This window comes from Ciona intestinalis, unplaced genomic scaffold, assembly GCF_000224145.3.
Source record: "Ciona intestinalis unplaced genomic scaffold, KH HT001071.1, whole genome shotgun sequence".
Classification (NCBI taxonomy): domain Eukaryota; kingdom Metazoa; phylum Chordata; class Ascidiacea; order Phlebobranchia; family Cionidae; genus Ciona; species Ciona intestinalis.
The window spans coordinates 21,556-41,608 of record NW_004191392.1 but is presented as its reverse complement, the minus strand read 5'-3'; the positions used below and the strand labels follow the sequence as shown (position 1 = coordinate 41,608).

Here is a 20,053-nt window from a genome sequence, read left to right as displayed (position 1 = left end):
GGTGTCCCATCTTCCCCCACCCTACTATATAACAACATTTTCTAACCCCAGGGTTTTACCTGAGTCACCTCGATGGCTGATACTTAACGACCAGCGTAAGGAAGCGAATGAAATAATCGGGCGGATGAAACAAGTGAATAACCTGACAACTGGATGCCAACGTAACCAAGATGGCGGTATGATGTCATGATTATAATTTTGATGTCATAGACATAATATGGGCAAACTGGTGTGCCTCACTGTAGGACCTCACCTATATAGAATAGAATGTGCATATACAATGTTGGGGTAATGGGCCAACTCTGGTCTAAATCCCAGGTCCAATGGCATGCCTCACTGTAGGACCTCACCCATATAGAATAGAATGTGCATATACAATGTTGGGGTAATGGGCAAACTCTGGCCTAAATCCCAGGTCCCATGGCATGCCTCACTGTAGGACCTCACCCATATAGAATAGAATGTAGGACCTAAGTAATCTCATCCTTTAATCCAAAGTCCTGTATTAGGTCCTTATCCATATGGATGTCATAAAACATAATGTTTAAACAGAGCAGTTGCTTCATGCTTATACCAGGTTTAAAGTTCATTACTTCTGCCATTATATGTTAGTGTGCATTTGGGTCTATATGTATTCTTAGGCAAGACACTTGAAGTCAGTTGCTCCAACCCAGTGGTTATTAATTAGGTTGTCTAAATGTTTACCCACAAAGTTACATACGTGGTAAGCGGGCACTATCTTTGTGACATCACAGAGGCCACTGGATGTGAAGAAATGAAAACATTCTCTTCGAAAACTTTGGATAATGATGTCATTGTGACATCATCAAATGTTTACGGGTTCCTAGACTTGGTCCGGACATCAAATTTAAGGAGAGTTTCAATCATCCAGTTTTATCAATGGTAATAAATGAATAAATGTGTCTAGAATAATTAAATATTTTAATTAATCTTCACATGGCGGAGCAACAACAGTCGCTATAACATAGGTGTTCTGTTTCATACACCTCGTGTGTAACTTATTTATCCCTGCATGGTGGGGCAACGGCAACTGTTATAACACGGGTGTCCTGTTTCATACACCTCGTGCCTGCTTACAAGTTACCATGTGTGTAACTTTGTAGGTGGATAACACCCAGTTTATTCTCAAGTAGCAGCAATGGTTAATCCTCATCTTAACTCCCAGGTTTGCAGTATCATGTGTATACTATGGGCTCACCCTCAATGCAGCAGAATTAGGAGGAGACGCTTTCCTCAACTTTTTCCTCATTGCTCTTGTGGAAGTGATAGGAGTATTTCTAGTGATCCCATTGGTCGAGAAAGCTGGGCGTGTCCCATGCTCTAGCCTATCAGAGGTCGTAGCTGGAATCTTCTGTATTTTAATGTCTTACATACCAAAAGGTTTGCTTTTTTAATGAACACATTTTTCATGTGGTGTTTATCAACTGTTGTTTTTATTTTTTTTAATATTATAACGTGTAGATATTTTACAGATAATTCTTAAATAGGTTATTGGGGTAATAGATCTACAGCTTCCCTGGCATACTGCGCTGTAACACTTATATAGAATAAAAGTCTTTATCTTTTGCTATTGGTAATGCGCTGTAGCAACCTATATAGAATATAAGTTCTTTTGCTCTTAGTTTCCAACTACTATTTGATATACTTTACAACTCTGGCCTAAATCCCAGGTTCCATGGCATGCCTCACTTATATAGAATAAAAGGCATGTGCCAAGCCCTTTCCAACTAACATATGATATACTTTGCAGATATTTCTTGGTTGTACATCGGCTGCTCTCTAGTTGGTAAGTTTGCCATAACTGTTGCATTCAGCGTCATGTACATTCATATCAGTGAGCTGTACCCTACCCCTGTCAGGTTAGTATGTTTGTAACTTTCAATATAAACCTATTTAATGCATCATTGAATAAATGTCACTTACTTTATTCTTGGTGGCCGGAGAACATAAAAAAGTATTAATATTTATTTGCTAAAGTTTTAACAAATTTTAAATATTTTTTTAAATTGTTTTTATATTAGATTGGAGTAAAGTGATCTGTGCTTGCATTCTCTTTTATCATACCATTCCCACAACTCTATTTGAACTTGGCTAATTGTTAAAAACAATCATTAGAAGCCCTGTGTTATAATGACTGTCATTGCCAGCCATGCGAGGCAAAATAAGTTACATACCTGGTAACTTGTAAGCGAGCACGAGGTGTATGAAACAAAACATATGTGTTATAACGACTGTCGTTTTCCGGCCACCCCATGCAAGAAAAAAGTTTTTTAAAGTTTTCGTTTATTTATTGAATACCCGCATAAATACAGGAGTGTTGCAAGTGGAGCTTGTAACGCATGGGCAAGGTTGGGCGCCATCGCGTCACCTGTCATTGCAATGTTACGACTCCTGGTACCAGATCTACCATACATTGTGTTTGGTATATTGTCCATTATATCAGGTGAGGTATGATGTCAATGTAGAGTTAATATGTTTTAATAAATCCAAGACCTGGGATGTCCATTACCCCAAACACCAAGCTTGCTGTCATCTGGGGTTTATATACACTCAAAAATAATGATTGTATTTTATATGGGAGAGGTTGTAAAGATTAATTTTTTACATGTAGTTTTACAAAGTGTCAACAAAACAATAACCTTGAATTGGTTGTACCATTTTCCACCCCCCCCCCCCCCCCCCAAAATTTTTGGTTTTAAATAAGTTAAACTACATTTCTTTCAAAAAATTACAAAGTGTCGGTTAAATACAACTTAACTTATATAAACACTTGTGAAAAGTGGTGCAACCAATTCAAAGTTACTGTTTTGTTGACACTTTGTAAAAATACTAAAGTGTCGGTCAAATACAACTTAACTTATATATACTTTCATGAAAAGCAGTCCAAACCCCTTGCTGACCATATGTTATATATCACCAGGTATATTAATACTTATGACTACTGAAACATCCAAACAACAGTTGCTCCCAACATTAGAAGAAGGGGAAAGATTCTTGGCTTCAAACCCAGGACCTTTAGTTACAATGTGGAGAAAACTTAAATCAAGGCGCTAAAAGTTTAACCCTATGTTTTATTTGGGTGAGGATGAGAACTGGTATTTAGACAGATTTGGCATATTATTCACAAACAACAGTCGTTATAATAACACAGCTGTTCTGTTTGATTCACCTCGTGCCCTCTTACGAGTTACCGCGTATGTAACTTATTTATCCTCGCATGGTGGGGCAACGACAGTCTATAACACGGGTGTTTTGCTTCATACACCTTGTGCCTGCTTACAAGTTACCTCGTATGTAACTTTGTGGGTGATTTTACATAACTTTTAAAAGCTTTGTGAAACATTGTAGTAACCTAAAAGGCTGTTAATTAATTAAAAATACCAATAATTTGAATAGTTATTAGTATATTTATGCTTTTCCACTATATTTGGAAGCTAATTATAGTTATTGTTTTGTAATTCATATTTAATTCAAATAACTTTGCACACTTTTACTCTGTAACTATTTTAAACACAGTTGTGAAAAAAATTGTTTTATTCTGATGTTTGTTCATGTAAAATACTCGAGGTGCTTCAGTTTAAATACATATGTATAAAAAATATGCGTTGTAGTATTGAACATATTACTTGAAATATGAATGAATTAATATAACTCACTTTATCCTCGCGTGGCCAAAAAACAAAAGTCGTTATAACATGGGTGTTTTATTTCATACACCTCATGCCCGCTTACGAGTTACCATGTATGTAACTTTATGGGTGATTATTTTGGGGGATGTTTTTTAAATAAACACTTCAACATACACCAGTAACATTATGGGACCTTCAAACCAGGGGCCAGAGTTGGTCCATTAACCTAACCCCAAAGGTACACTGTCCAAACCCCGTTGTGGTAATTATGCGCACCCAGGATGCTACTTCATGGACCTCACCAGATGTTGAAGCCTGCCATTTCACTGATGGCTCACAAAGACTTTATTCAGGTATAAAGAAACACTAACGAGTGCACATACGGTCATTTAGCTCTAAATCTATGATTTCTATTATTACAGGGGTGTTTCATGACATAACAATAGGTTAAAGTACATTCAAATGTGCAACAATTAAATCTACAGAGTTTTATCAAACAACTTCATTTCCACAGCCGTCAGTTGGCGCTAAAGAGCAAGCTTTATACTTTCATGTCGTCATCAAGTCCAGACATACAAGTGCTAACCGAACCGTCTTCTCTTAGTGGGATATGTACGGCATCAGGTTGGTTGTGGTTGAAACCGGGAACACTCATGCCGTCGTTGTTGTGACTGGATGAACACTTCGTTCTGAAGAACGTTTGGTGTAAGTTTTAATTTTGAATGAAATAAATTTAATTTATTTATTATGACATGGCGGTACAGCGGTTATAACACGGTTGTTCTGTTTCATACACCTCGTGCCCGCTTACGAGTTACCATGTGTGTAACTTATTGATCCTCGCATGGCGGGGCAACGACAGGCGTTAAAACCCAGGTGTTCTGTTCCATACACTTCGTGCCCGCTTACGGGGTACCAGGTTTGTAACATTGTTGGTGATTGGTTTTATATATGTATGTATGTGTGGGTGACAATGTAGACAACTAGGAAGTGACCACTGGGTTGGAGCAATTGCTTTCAAGTGTCCTGCACAAGGACACATACGCCCACATTGGTAGCAGCGTTAAGCGCAATGTATTCACAACACATTTACATTGTGGGCGTATGTATCCTTGGGCAAGACACCTAACGGTAATTGCTCCAACCCAGTAGTCACTAATGGGTTGTCCAGATTATCAGCCATACATTTACCTATAACATAGAGGTCCGCCAACCAATAAACAACACATTACAACTCCAGCCAACGTCCCCAACACTCCGGCAAGAGCTTTATGGTTGAAATCTGTGTCTTCTTTTACTGTGAAATAATAAACCACTCGTTCGTTTATTTCTGCTTTATAGGAAGATAGTCGTATTGTGTAACATGACTTACCTGGTTCTGAAAATGGAGGCATTCTGAACGGCTTGATCTTTGTGTCTGGAATCGAACAACATAAGTAAGTCCATATTTATTTGTACTTGAATTAGAAACTGTTTATGAACTTCGTAAGTGCTACAAAGTACACGGAGGGTAGGGCGGTAGGCTATGGGTTTGAGTGTCGAAGCTCTTATCAATATTGGCGTGAGACTTCACGGTAATTGTTCAAGTGTCGTCCATAAAAAGATGTATGAAACAGGACATCTGTGTTATAACGACGGTCGTTGCCCCGCCATGCGAGAATAAAAAGGTTACATAAAAGGTTACCTGTATGCGAGCAGGAGGTGTATGAAACAGAACACCCGTGTATATAACGACTGTCGTTGCCCCGCTATGCGAGGATAAATAAGTTACATTCAGGTAAAGCAACTATTACCTCTGTTCTTCCCTGGGTAGAAAGTGAAACGACTTCGCGATCCGCCGTAATAATCTATAACTTTCTGGAGAAGTTTAAAAACATCAGTATGTATAAAGAAAAGTGGAAAAAATCCAAAATCGCAGTTTTTATAATTTAAATAAATTCATAAGCAGCGTGCATTACAATAAATCAGCTTTTAATAAATCTTTTAAATGGCTTTAAAACCACTGTACTCTACAAATAACAACAGCTCATGCACCTCAAACGTCCCCGTTTCAATATTCTTCATGCCGATAATACTGTAGTCGCCATTTCGGTCTCCATATAAGTCAATCGTTACAGGGCCAGATATCCCTGGGTTATAAATGGGTTATATGTAGGGTGGGGGAGGATGGAAAACCGCTAACACGTAATATCAAAATTTCCTGATCGTGTTTTAGCAATTAGTAACAAATAATTGTGCGTTTTTAGAGTCGTAAGGTTACGGTTAAATAGCTGTGTAAATATTCTTCGTTTACTACTAAATTGGATGATAATTATATAGAGTACTACCACAGTGATATATGTGCAACATTCTAAACGTTTATATACCAATTCTAGATTTAGACCCATTAATGTGCCATATTGAATGAATTAATAAATAAATGAACGACAAATGAGTGTAATTATTTTATTTTCGCGTGGCGGATAACGACAGTCGTTATAACACGGGTGTTTTGTTTCATACACCTCGTGTCCGCTTACGAGTTACAAAGTATGTAACTTTGTGGTTAATAATAGCCTACCTTGAAACGTTATATTCCTCATATTTGCAGAAACAGATGTTCCGTTCCTGATGTCCAAGCCTTGGTTCATTGTGGCGTTCAGAGCTCTCGCGTATAGCATTATTGCGTCATGGAAGCCTTCGACGTATTCGTTTACCTGCGTGGAACGAAGTGGGTTGGACGTGGTGGTTTATGAACAAATAATGAATATAACTTGTTTATCTTCGAATGGCGGGAAAATAGCAGTCGTTACAACACAGTTTTCTGTTTCATACATAGTTTATGAGCGAAGAAATGATCGAGTGCAACTTGGATTGTCCAAATTAACGTAGCCACATATAAAAAACAAAAGATCACCAAAAAAATATTCACCCACAAAGTAACATATATACTTAACCCGTAAGCTGACACAAGGTGTATGAAACAGAACACCCGTGTTTCATTGTCGTTATCCGGCCATACAAGGATAAAGTTAGTTACATACATTCCGTCATTCAATTTGGTTATTCTCGATCAGCGGGGCAACGACAGTCGTTATAACACTGGTGTTCTGTTTCATACACCCCGTGCCCGCTTACAAGTTACCACGTATGTAACTTATTTATCCTCGCATAGCGGGGTAACAACAGTCGTTATAACACGGGTGTTCTATACGGGTGTTCTGTTCCTCGTCCCCACTTACAAGTTGCAAGATATGCGACTTTGTGGAAGATTTTTTCTGTACACGGTTAAACACATTTGAATAAACAGTAAAAATCTATAGGTAAAGCTATACCTGTGTCTCAGAATGCGTTACACCTCTGCTTCTGTATTCGTTCAGTATAGTTGTTGAAAATCTGTTAAACTCTGGTGTTTTTGTCACAATGAAAGTGATTACTTGCAACGCCCTGTACGCGATTTTGGCCTTGAGGTCTTGCTCGTCACCTGAGTCGTATTGTTTTTTTTATTAATGAGTGAGGTATTATAGGGTATGGTGTATGTGATGGAGTTGCTGAAGCTATTATAGTGTGTGGATAAGTAGACATGGCCTTTGGTTAGTTTGGTCATTTATATCCTTGTGGGTGGGAACTTGAGTGACTTATCCATGATTGTCACTTCCATGCCCACAGTCGAGTTGCCAAAGCTATTGCAGTGTGTGGATAAGCAGACATGACTTTTGGTTGGTCGTTTGTATTCTCGTTGGTACGAACTTAAACATATTGTAGGCGCCATTAGGAATCTAAACGTTATTTCGCCAATATCCAAAAAGCGCGCGGCGCTCCAGACGCTGATTACTCTGCGCTTTTGCGTCTTTACTCAAAGTTGGCAGAAAACTTTAGCTTTAGTGTTTACACAGCTGTATAATGGTTTGCAGTTTTTAGTTATCGAGAAAGGTATTAGATTCATCAACAAGATATGATGTAATAGGAGTCATTGTGTCGAAGAATGATGTCATAAGGTAAGATGTTGATATTTAAATTTAAATATTTTGCGCATAATTTTGTAAAAATGTATTTTGTTGATGCGCGTTTGTATCTTTAGATTAGTATATTAGCAAGATATTGTTAGTTTAGACTGATATGTGACATAGTCCCGTTTTTTATAATGCATATAAGCACGTATGGCGGGTAAATTATAGACCAAACTGTTGATTGTATACCAATGCGTATGCCAATTAAAGAAAAGGTATGTAAGTTATTTATCGTGGCCGGAAAACGGTAGTCGTTATAACACGTCGTGCCCGCTTACGAGTTACCAGGTACCTTACTTGACAATTTGGAATACCCATTAGTGACCACTGGGTTGTAGCAAAAATTATTTTGCCCTAGGGCACATACGCCCACAGTGATAGCAACGACGAGCCTTGAATTCATTCCCTCTGGGTTTGAGGGCGACGCGCTAACCACGGATATAAACCAAATCGTTGGTTGCATACTAATACAAATTTCAAGTATATATAAAAACGCTTATGTCGGTTTGACAGGGAGCATGAGGTTATATTACCTTGTTTCCAAGCACCAGCAGCATAATATGAGTCGTTATGAAGGTCTATGGCGTACCACTCGTTTCTTCCAGGTACAGCGACACCATGTGCTGAAGCTGCCAGCATAACTTTTCTCACTAGGGGGCTCGAAGCGCACATTAGCACAACTGAAAATAAGCGCTATTTTTGAAACATGAATGACCACGTATGTAAAACCTCCTTAACCTGCATGGCGGGCGACGGCAGTCCTTGTAACACGGATGTTCTGTTTCACACAGCTTGTGCTCGCTTACGAGTTACCACGCATATGTAACTTTACGGATGATTGTTTTTTAATATTTTTCCTTTTTTTAATTTATTGGGAAATCGGCAATTCCTAAACCCCAAGCACTATGGCGTGCCATGTTGTCACTCTTATGGAATAGAAAGCATATAATAAACGACTAAGAGAACACACGATTTCGTACCGTTAGGATATCCAATATCGGCTATAAAGGACTCGGCATGAAAAGTGACGTCACTTATTGCGTGACGTGTGGTAACCTGTAGGACTACGGCATCGTTGTGGAACACACTGTATACTGCTTGCATTAGGTTGTGGCATTCACTGTAGAAAAGGTAAGTTAACCATAGGGTAAATGGGTTCGAAGCTCGGTGCTACTACCATAACATTTAGTAACCTATAGTAGGGTGGGGGAAGATGGGACACCTTTAGCACATAAATGTCTAAATATCCTGATCGTGTTTTGTTAGGACAAGAAGATAGAGTGAAAATGTGTCCCATCTTTATGACGTTGGCTGTTCAATGATTTTCTTCTTAAGTTGGTTCATTGTTGTCTAATAATAGGAGTTGTTTTAAAATCTTCCCCTACCCTACTGTATTGAAAAAAAAAAGAATTTGTCTAATATTATTAATTGTTGTTAATAGTAAAATCAGTACAGAATGTGCTATTATTGACCAAAGTTACAAGAAAATGCTAAATCCGCGCTTTATGTGTTTAGTATGCCTGTTTTCTTTTTTAGTTTTTGAGTTATTTCTGTATCTTTACGTAAGCTGATACTTCAGCGGCGAATGACGTCATTATTATTCGAATTGGTGTCTAGTTATAACTCGTCTATTTTAAGATATACCAGAATATAATGTGTCCAGTCAATTGTGGAAACCGATTGTTGTATAATAATGTGGTTTATGACGTTGTCTGTTCATATTCGTGACTCATAATGAGGTTTTGTTTTGATTGATAGACATATTTATGACATCATAATATACAGACAGTTGTCGTCCAAGAAAATCGAAAGTGATTTTCTTCTTAAGTTGGTTCATTGTTGTCTAATAATAGGAGTTGTTTTAACACAAGAGGATTTAGGTAGTAGACAAGTAATAGGGTTTACATGGTTCAAAAATACAAGACCATCGCGCGGGTTGCGCTGTAGTTTAAACGCCGCTTAGAACAAACAAAGAAATATCTAAACAACGCTTGGTGTAGATATCTCCTAATTTTATATCGATGAGACGATAGAACAGAATAAAAATATGGACCATCTTACCCCAAGATAGTATATAATCTGTAAATGTACCCCATAAATGTAATTTTACCCCACATAATATATAAAATATTGGCAATCTTACCCCAGCCTACTACTGTATATACCAAAACGTCCACCCATGCCCATGCCCAACATACTGCATATAAACTACATATAAATCACTCTCCCAACCTTTCCGTTGTCTTTCCTTCCTCTCTGTCCTCATATATCAAATGCACAGGGTAGGTCACCCCATGGTTTAGCATTACGAACACGTTATGAATGAAATAAGCCAAGTCGATATACGACGGGGTTATCCTGGTCAACATGGGGTATTCCTCGCCTGGGATTATCCACGCTGCATGTGACCCAGGGGAAATCACCGGTACGTTCCATTTCCCGGCAAAAGTCGCCACCATCGACGTTGCGTCGTTGCACACTGGGCCAAGGAATAAGAGTGGTGACGTCATTGAGTTAGTGACGTCACTGGTTCCGCATTGCCCGTAGTAAAAGTCGACAGCCTCTAGCGCCGCTTTGCGGTTGCATTGAGAATTCCTGGAATTGTAGGAACGTCATAATATGTTTATCATTTGGGAGTAAACAAATAATATTTACAAAGTAAACTGTATAACCTTCCATTCGTAATTACTCAAGTTACATATGTGGTAACTTGTAAGTTGGCACGAGGTGTATGAAACAGAACACCCGTGTTATATTATAACGACTTACCTGTAAGTTACGTTGAATTGCAAGTCTCTTGTCAAAGGTCCATCGTTTCGTCTCAAAGTCCTTAGCGCATATTCTACTCCAGGTTGAATCACGTCTCGCCTGAATAAATACTCTCCCTCAAATGGGACCATAACTACTACGTTAACTGTTTGTGGGGGATCCGGGTTTTCCCCCGATGGCTGGGGAAGTCCCGAGGGAATTTGTGAGCACATGACGAAAGCAAGAACGCATTTGAATATTTTGGAATGTTGAATAAACATTTTACTGTATTACATGACCTATAGGAATATACAGGTTTAATTTATGTGTCTCACTTTATAAATAACTGTATCTGCTTTCTGGACGCTGAGTTTTGTGCCACAGTTGACCCATTACACATGTCATAGCTGTGTACATGTTTTCTAGGTTAATTATTGAATGTTTCGCGGTACAATCGTGTTTATTACACCTTGAAAAACTCTGGTTTTCACCAACGCGTCTTATTCTACTCTTATATAATATAACATCCGCAAACTTACTGTATATATCTTATTCTATTCTTTTCAATTGTTTGAAGCGATCTAGAACTCTGTCATAGCTATCTATTCTTATTCTGAGCTGAAACCCGAATGTGACGAAACACAAACGATTGTTATTCTATTGACTACTGATTCATGCGCTTCTAGAATAGCGTTCTCGTTTTACGACACTTGCTGCAATTATCTCCGGGTAATAACTAAACTTTTAACACAAAACCCACATTGTGACGTCATACGCCTTATTGTGACGAAACAGTCGGTGAGATTCGAAACAATCCTTCGCAGCGTGATGCCTTTTGTTGTTACTATGACGCAACAATCAAGTTTCAGCAGGGGGGCCGTGAGCGCCCAATCCGCCGGCAGTTCGGCGCCCATATTCTGGGTGGGCCAACACAGTGTTTACCAAATAAATTCTTGTACAGCAATTAAACAGTTGGGGGGCTTAAATTATATTTGCAAAGCTGTGCTGTATGGTAACATTGTTCAAATATTCAAGTGCTAGTTAGCTTGTTTGTGTTTTCACTTCATATGGTTTAGCACCCACGACTATTAATATAGCAGGGTGGGGGAAGATGGGACACCTTTTCATTATATTTACTCGTCCCATTTGGTAGAAAACAGAAAACTTTCAAAGATTTATAAAACCGTATCCTCGCGACTTTCTTTCATAATAAAGGATCATGATATTTGGATATAAAGTACTTAAGGTGTTCCATCTTCCCCCACACTACTATATAATAACCCATACAGAATACAAGTTTCAGTATATTGAGTCTTGTCACATTCGCCAGCACTTAACTGTTTGTTAGTTAGTTTTTTATTTATTATTAAAATTCGATCTTTTACAAGCAATGTACTTTCATCTTTATAAAGCAACAGCGATATTAAAAATCAAACAAAAATAGTTGAAACGTTACGAATAATTGGTACAAATTGAAACGTATTTATAAAAGTTGAACGATACAATAAGAAAGACACATAAATTAAAAAATATATTGTTGTTACGACTTACGTAGGTACATGCCAACATAACATATCTTGTTATTTATCTGTACGAGAAAAGTAACGAAGAGAAAAAAACAGCAGAAAAACTGCCGTCGTTAACTTAAGGTAAAGTTGAAAGCTACTTGAGTAAATGTGAAATAAAAGTTTGGCTGCTAAGCCCACAGGTGTGACGTAACACCAGTATATTGTCTTTCGTCACAGTACGTTGTGTTGGATAAATAGCTGACAGTGTACTGGCTCAAGAAATAAATAACAAACACTGTACCGTCTGTGAAATAAGCGTTAAACAGTATACCGATTAAAGAAATAAATAACATAATGTATACCTGTTTGAAACACAGGGTACATAAAATAAACGCCAAATAGTGTAGCAGTTCGTCTGATAAAAGCCAAACAGTGTACCAGTTTGTGGGATAAACGGCAAACAGGGTACCGGTTCGTGGGATAAACGGCAAACAGTGCACCGATTTCCCTTTTTCGTAATCGACCCGACGACCCCCGGGTACGAGTCCCACCCATGGAAGTTACAAAACGCTCATATTCTGACATGTTTGCTTTCTTCCGATATTCCTTCGCGATAACCGGCGCACAAACTTTCGAACAAAGTTTCCCGAATGTTCTTCTGTTCTCATACAATTGTCTTGTGTTTGTGACGTCATTCCTTCCGATTCTAGATCTTTGACTTCTGTGATGTCACACTCGGTGCTTTTAATGCTCACTCTTCGACTTCTGCGAACAATTAGTATTATGACGTTTTTTTTTAATAGTATTTGGGTTCCATGGTACTTATATCAGGTAATATAGCTTGAGTAATTTTGAATGTTTTGCGTTTTGAATATCGCTAACCAAATTTAATATACACTAAGTTATATCTCACCTAAGACCGTTTAGGGTCGTTGAAACGTTGAGTCTGAACCTCTTCAATAATTCTGATTTTTGGCGTCCGCTAGACGACGCTGTTGATTCGCATTCCGAGCTGGGAGAGCTCTTTTTCGCCCTCAGGTGGATTTGGCTGATAATCCCCTCAAATAATTCGTCAACGTTCTGATTGAGTGACGCTGAAGTTTCAACGAATTTGACGTCATATTTTTCAGCAAGTCGCACGCCCTCTGTTAAAAACGAATAACTGTTAGATTTTTACCAAAGTTTTTAGCCTAATAAATGCTAACTTCAAGGAATGAGCCTACTCTGGCTTGAATAACAAGTTTTGGCGTGTCACATTGTAGAACCTCACCCATATAGAATAAAACACAACAACAGCGCCACTTCTTACCTTTCGTGGAAACTTGTCGCTTCCGCACGAGGTCGCACTTGTTTCCTACCAAAATCACGGGGCCTCCCATTGACGTAGAATCGCCCCGCGCCTCGATAATTGTCTTCAATATTTCTGCGGCCGTTTTAAAAGTTCCGCGATCTGTAGAGCGAAACACGTTTTACAAGGAAGCCTTTAACAGCGACCGCGTGTTTCTTCTTCATCCATAATATGGTATGACATATCCCTTTGGTTTAGAAGCTGCGCTTTATAACAATTCCAAATATTGTATAAGTTTATAGTATGTTGGATTAAACAGGTTTTTCTTTTTTCATTAGTAGTTTTATTCATAGCGTTTTTTAACGACTGTTGTTTTGCTGCTAATTTCCTTCTCTTCGTTGTTTTTTTTATTTAATTTGATCTTCGCTATCGTTATTGAACAAATACGGGTAAATCTAAATACATATTATGACATCATACCTGTAACAGCATACGTAACAATGCATCCGTCCCCTATTTCGGCGTAACGACCGATGGTTGTGACGTCATCGCACGCGCAAGACTCGATTAGATGTTTCTGAAAATACATTAAAATGTAATTGTGACGTCATAGTGTTGAACAATGCATGCTAGAACGCGTTCAATTGTTCAGCGATTGCGAATGATTCTGTACGATTGGTACGTCACAATGTCCAATTAATATTCCATGTTCTACAATTGTTCGAATAATCGATTGACTTGCAATTAAAATAAAATCGATTACATTCTAATGATTAAAATTTGTCGAACTAACATTAACATATATATAAATTGGCTTTAATGTAACTTATGTATATTTTCCATTGCTTTAATTGTCATGTTGGGCAATTAAAAAAAGCAGTATAACTCCGAATTTGGGTCCAGACCTATTGGGTTGGGATCGAATCTAGACTAAGGTGGCAGAACCAGGGGTCCTGGGCTCTAATGAATGCAACAGTTGGAGGACCAGGGACCCTGGGTTCGAATCCAGACACCGAGACTTTCCTATACAGTTTTTTTCATTGAGTGACAAACTACCTTGGCTTGTTTTCAACGGGTCGTATATAAGAACCACCGATTCCTTGATGGCCGATTGATACGAGAATTGTGACTATATAATAGTTACCTCTGTATTGACGTCTAGAATTCTGATCTTGCAAGCTGTGCCTTGAACTACAACGGGTCGCTCATAGATGTGATCTGAATACAAATTAAACTTATGTTTTTTGCGTCTTTAATTACGATAGCAAACATAAATTATGACAGCAAACATAAGAGAAAGAAATTGGCCGAAAAAATAAAGTCGTTAAAACAGCCTATGTTTAAAAATTGCACTAAAACTTATAACTCGCATTGAGTTGTTAAGATTTAAATAGAAGCCATATAAGCATGTTATAAATATAACCTAATTTCCGCGTTCCTAATCCTTGACCTACAGGAGTTTAAAACCTGTATCTCATATTAACATATAACTTAGGCATTTATATTAATATTCGCGGATATTAAATACTTACGATTAAAAGCGCTTTTCCCGACAAACTCATTTATGTCGTCATAATCGCATAGTTCTTCGCCCAGACCTTCCTCGATCCCGGTGCGGAAGTACTTCCGGCATAAAGCGGATTTTCCCACGCTTAATTCACCCAATATGACGACAGAATGGAGTTGTGACGTCATGCCGTACGGTTGTAGTATTCCCTAAAATATAAACGGGGAAAATTTATATTTTTTTCTCTGTTTTTGATCTTTAATATAATTCCTTTGGGTAAACATACGAGTAGCAGGTACTATTCAGTGAAATACGGGAAAATAGTTCATAAAACAGACTACCGTAAACAAGTTTATAGTAAGGTGGAGAAGATAGAACACTATATTTGATTCTATTTTCTCGTTTCATTTAGTAGTAAACAAAGAACATTCAAAGAATTATAAACTGTACCCTCACGACTCCCATATAGACCGTTGTTAATTGTTTAAAAGACGATCAGGATGTTTGGGATACGCTAAAGGTGTCTCATATTATCCCACTTAACTATATATAAGACGGCTACATCAGCAAACAAAAACCGTTTATATTTACCGTTTCTGATACGTTTGAGATCCTTCGCTTGTCGTTGAATGAAGGATTGTATTCAAATAATGGAGCTACGTTGTTTGTATTGTTTACTACGGTGTCAAGAGATACACACTGAAACTAAAAAATTAGAAACATTAATTTTAAAACGCAATTAGATTAAAAAGCGGTTCGTTGGATAAAGACAAACAGTATACCACGTATATGCATGCAAATGTCTGGCTTCGATAGCTAAAATACTATAGTTGGTTTAGGTTATACCGTAAGCAGATATGGGTCGGCAAACAGAATAAAAACATGAACCATTTTACCCCAACCTAATATACCTTAAAAAGTTGAACCCTAGAGCAAATATATACGTCTAGTCCACAGTCGCAAATATTGCTAATGAACAAACTTCCGCACGAACACGAAATATAGGCGTGTGTGCTGCGTGATTACATTATCTGTGTTCTAATATAGATGACATGCGAATCTTAGACTATCCAGGTCTTTACGAGTAGGTGTAACTCTTAGTGACGATAACGACTGTCAAGTGTAATTAATTTTCAAGAAAGTATATAACTCCTATTATCTTATGGGGGGTTATCGCTTTTTGTTGGCAGGCTTCGAAATTAGTTGCCACTGCTTTCAAGAGCGCCTAAGCGTCGCTAAGATAAAGTTAATTACGTCTTCCGCTTCCCTTTGTTTCCAAACAAACAAGATTGTTATGACAATAGAACACTTACTTTGTAGAACGCATCATGTTCTGGAACACTCCGGCGGAAATCGGGACTGAATAGAGATTGTGACGTCATAGAACGATTGACCATCTTGATTGTTGATGTTTCGAAGACTTTAATTATCAAAGTATTGTTACGTATATTAACAAACGCTGCAAACGATAAGACAATGGTTAAGAATCGAATAAATTCTAGAAATTTATTTGAATATTCTTTTCTATTGTTCCGATCGCGTTCGATTCCAAATCGCGTTCTGAAGTTCGAATGAAACCGCCTCCTATTTATACAGAACGGCGAACACACGCGTCGCATTCGATGCGCCAGACGTTCCAAGAACAGCTAACCCTATTGTGACGTAATCAATCGTGTTTCTCAATAGCAACCGCGTCTTTCAATAATGCATTTTATGACGGGAGAGATCTGGTTTTCTGTTTCGTAACCTAAGAATTTTGTAATTGGAGAAATTTTGTTTTTAATAATGCATTTTTTTGCACCAGATCTAGCTTAAGAAAATTTATGTTTTCGTCATAAAATTAGACATCGTACGGAGTATGTAAGCATGTATCCTGGGTTCGAATCCTTACCAGGATTGGGAACCAAATATCCTAGGTTTGAATTCGCGATTTATGGTTAAAAATACAGGGATCCCTGGTTCAAATCCGGGCCAGGTTTGCAGAACAAGGAATACTAGGCTTGAATCCGGGGTTTATGTTTGAAAAACCAAGGATTCTGGGTTCGAATCCAGACCAGGGTTGGAAAACCCCGAAGCAAAGTCCGACAGTTTAGTTTTTATCTTTTTGAAAAACCGCAAAAAATCTGCTTTGCAGTCGAGCTGGGTTAAGTCATATCTCTTGTTGACATGCTGTAACGTCTATCTATTCGTTTCTCCTATACAAACTTTCCATGCAGGAAGTCTATAAAGAACTCAACTGTCTGAGTTCGAATCCCACCGGGGAAACTGTTGACAGACTTTGTAAAAATAGATGTCAACATAGTTAAAAATATGGGGAGAATTGAACCGACGCAATTATGTACAAAATACGAACCTATTTAATATTAATACGAAATATTTAAAACAACATCGTGTATAATATATACACTGTATATGGTAGTTCTTTTATTCAGTTTACCATTTGCGCGGTAAAATTTAAATTTTAAATTCCTATTAGAATATACGTCACAGTGGTACTTTAGTTACTTAACAATAATGGCTGTGACAAGGTAACCGTTATTTTTTATAAGCTGTTTAAATGTATTATAATAAGATTTTACGACTTTTTGTTTGTCCCGTTAGTGTCTGTACGTCTTAACAAAGGCGACCAGTAACTAGCCAGTTGTTTTCAAGCCATGAGTGAGTTCTATTTCAGTAAGGCATATACATCGATATAAATACACGTGATATATTAAACTACGTATGGTAGTGTGTGGCCATGTCACAATTCATGTTTTAGTGGACTTGCTGAGTGAGACAGTTTTAGAAATATTAATTATGTTGAAACAAGTTTTTCTCTGCTTATTGCATTGTTTGTTTTGGACTACAGGCTAATTGCTGCAAAATACTGAACAAAATATCTGACCTAAACACGTTAAAACAAATGTAGGTTTTTTTTTGATGGGGCAGGGGGCCCACGGTTGTTAAGTGTCTCTGAAAACATCCTGAAAATGGGATGATATGTGCTAACGGTATCCATCTTACCATATGGCCCATGGTACTATATAAAATGCCGCGGGAAAAGATAACACACCTTTAACACATAGGCTAATATCCAAATATACTGATCGTGTTTTAAACAATTAATAACGGCCTGTTGGAGTCTTGAGAATATGGTTTTATAATTCTTTGGATGTTCTTTGTTTGCTACCAAATTGAACGAGAAAATGGAATGAAAAGGTGACCCAAAAGATAAAACAGTTTTAATTGTTGCGGTAAAACTAAACATGGAGTCCAACTGTGAACATACTTTCTCATAACATTGTTTGTGTTTGACAGGGTTTCTAAGATATTTTGGTTTCAAACCCAGGAGGATTCTTCACACATTATCGTCCCTGTATGCTCTGTTTGTCTATTTCTATCCTAATGGTTTATTTATAAAGTTGGGCAACGTTATGTTGATACAGCTTGTGGCGTGGGTATTATTGTACACGAGTAGAAGCGTCTTTATATGGAGTTATACACTCAGAGTCACGTAGGTTTATATTGCGGTGTGACCTGGCATACCAGCCCCCCGTTTTATTTAATTAATCGGCGGTCGAAGTCAAATTAAAACGCGGTATCGCCTGTATCACAAGTTCAGTTGTTGATTTATTTTAGGAACCTGTCTGTTAAAGTATTGACGTATGAATGAATGTAACTTACTTTATCCTCGCGTGGCTGGAAAACGACAGTTGTTATAACACAGGTGTTTATACACCTCGTGCCACCTTACGAGTTACCATGTATGTATAAAAAACAACAAAGAAAAATGAATTGTGGTTGTCTGCTATATAAGTGTAGTGACCACGCTTCTTTCGACCGAGTGAATGTAAAACGTCTATCGTATTCCCCAGGTACGTCACAGATTAAATTTTATTAGGAGCCTAATAACACAAACACTGTTATTTACTTTTTGTCCACTTGGTGCAGCGACCAAGCTCGATTCACCCAAATAAATGCAAAAGTCTTAACCGTATGAATGTTTTAGTGGCTGTTATTTTGTCGCTATATCCTGTTTTTTTTGTGGTTATTATTTTTTTGCAGTAATCGAAAAGACAAATAAAACAGTCTAAATTTTGTAGAAACAGTTTTTATTATTTATCACAATCGTTACAAAAACGCATATTTAATAAATAAGTAAGTAAGTAGTTAATTGCAATTGTATTTTGTACTGTTATAACATTACGTTCTGTCCCATCTTCCCCCATCCTAATATATTAAAATTATACCAGAAATATTGTGGTTCTTTTAAGGCTCTATGATACGATGAATGAATTTAAGTTTTGACATGTTCACTTGTTATACGATTAGTTGCACTATTCTAGAATAAATATATACAAAACTACGGGAAAAGAGCGTGTCTGTAACATTTAAGAACGCTCTGTGGTAAGGTCATATATTTTTGTAAATATATCCAGTTTACTTTCAAATGGGGCGATAAAAGTAAACGTAAACATTGATTATTTTCCCCCAACCTGCTATAAATATAATTCAGTTCGAATTTATCTTTAAATACAAAACAACAGTTACTCTTGTATAAGTCACATATAAGTTCGTTATTTCGCAGAGGCCCATTCATAATTTACATTAGCCTGGTAGCAACCACAGCGGAATAATTTATAACTATACAATTAACATTACGCTGGCAACTTTAAGCCAGCTTTCTTCTTAGCCATTCTAAACTCTCGTTGGGCCCCTTTACTCATGTGGGCTTCCATTTTGCACTGGTGGATAAGTCCAAGCAGTTCTTTAAACATTCCATGGTCGTCGCCGTGTGTTTTCTATAAAGCAAAGTTGAAGTACAAGTATAATGTAGCTGATTATGTGCTGTATATGCGCCGCAATGGTTCCAGAGTTTGCCCATTTCCCCAACATTGAATATGCACATTCTGTTTTAAATGGGTGGGGTTCTGCGGTGAGAAATGTTATCTATAGGATTTGGGACAGATTTTAGTTTATAGACCCCTGTAATAATATAGTCATGTATATAAGCGTAAGGTGTTTAGAGAGACATATACCTGTGTGATAGATAACTATAATAAGTCACTCAACTTCCCACCAACAATATACATAAACATAAGTAATAGCATACAACGTACCGAAATAATAGATGCTGCCCGTCCAAGTGTCGCCACAGCTGCTTCGGTCTTTTGGATCTGCCACTGGATTACACCCAGCTGAAAAACACGAAACGTTTCATTAGATAATCGGACATGTAACTACAGTGTTTAATAATAAACGAAACAGTTTTAAATAAGTCTTTGTAAGTTTTGTAAAACGTGGGATTTTATAAAAGCTAAAAGTTATGTAAAATGTAGTTGTTTTACAAATAAACTAAAAAAATACGTGAAATGAATTTTTTT

General features: G+C 37.5%; 4 protein-coding genes and 1 long non-coding RNA gene across 6 annotated transcripts in view; 2 read left to right on the top strand and 3 right to left on the bottom strand.

Moving 5' to 3' along the window:
- The window catches only part of LOC100175918 (organic cation transporter protein), an 8,028-nt gene extending 4,831 nt beyond the window's left edge, over nucleotides 1–3,197 (top strand). The window contains exons 6-11 of the mRNA XM_026839920.1: nucleotides 52–176; nucleotides 756–903; nucleotides 1,187–1,401; nucleotides 1,772–1,880; nucleotides 2,334–2,464; nucleotides 2,942–3,197. Coding sequence (XP_026695721.1) covers nucleotides 52–176; nucleotides 756–903; nucleotides 1,187–1,401; nucleotides 1,772–1,880; nucleotides 2,334–2,464; nucleotides 2,942–3,075 — 862 coding nt within the window. The 3' untranslated portion in view covers nucleotides 3,076–3,197. The remainder of the gene's footprint in view (nucleotides 1–51; nucleotides 177–755; nucleotides 904–1,186; nucleotides 1,402–1,771; nucleotides 1,881–2,333; nucleotides 2,465–2,941) is intronic.
- A 614-nt stretch (nucleotides 3,198–3,811) lies between these two features.
- Nucleotides 3,812–10,719, bottom strand: LOC100178228 (atrial natriuretic peptide receptor 3-like). The gene is made up of 11 exons (XM_002122837.5): nucleotides 10,409–10,719; nucleotides 9,872–10,234; nucleotides 8,620–8,759; nucleotides 8,173–8,319; nucleotides 6,965–7,113; nucleotides 6,211–6,346; nucleotides 5,685–5,779; nucleotides 5,444–5,507; nucleotides 5,023–5,067; nucleotides 4,842–4,947; nucleotides 3,812–4,339 (listed from the first exon to the last, which is right to left on the bottom strand). Exons 1-11 carry the CDS (start codon nucleotides 10,666–10,668, stop codon nucleotides 4,192–4,194), a joined length of 1,653 nt encoding a protein of 550 aa, XP_002122873.3. The 5' UTR covers nucleotides 10,669–10,719; the 3' UTR covers nucleotides 3,812–4,191.
- LOC113475597 overlaps nucleotides 7,288–20,053 on the top strand; it is a 26,118-nt gene continuing 13,352 nt past the window's right edge. Inside the window, exon 1 of the long non-coding RNA XR_003397348.1 lies at nucleotides 7,288–7,627. This is a non-coding gene — a long non-coding RNA (uncharacterized LOC113475597). The remainder of the gene's footprint in view (nucleotides 7,628–20,053) is intronic.
- Nucleotides 11,721–16,194, bottom strand: LOC100180604 (GTP-binding protein RAD-like). Of its 2 annotated transcripts, none has more exons than XM_002128406.5 (8): nucleotides 16,004–16,194; nucleotides 15,282–15,395; nucleotides 14,716–14,899; nucleotides 14,328–14,401; nucleotides 13,664–13,760; nucleotides 13,205–13,345; nucleotides 12,809–13,040; nucleotides 11,721–12,660 (listed from the first exon to the last, which is right to left on the bottom strand). In XM_002128406.5, exons 1-8 carry the CDS (start codon nucleotides 16,085–16,087, stop codon nucleotides 12,456–12,458), a joined length of 1,131 nt encoding a protein of 376 aa, XP_002128442.1. In that variant the 5' UTR covers nucleotides 16,088–16,194; the 3' UTR covers nucleotides 11,721–12,455. The 2 variants fall into 2 exon arrangements, with proteins under 2 accessions (XP_002128442.1, XP_026695722.1); XM_026839921.1 differs by lacking the exon at nucleotides 16,004–16,194 and adding an exon at nucleotides 15,473–15,589.
- The window catches only part of smyd1 (SET and MYND domain containing protein), a 7,774-nt gene continuing 6,490 nt past the window's right edge, over nucleotides 18,770–20,053 (bottom strand). Inside the window, 2 exon segments of the mRNA NM_001078352.1 lie at nucleotides 18,770–19,471; nucleotides 19,790–19,867. Coding sequence (NP_001071820.1) covers nucleotides 19,328–19,471; nucleotides 19,790–19,867 — 222 coding nt within the window. The 3' untranslated portion in view covers nucleotides 18,770–19,327.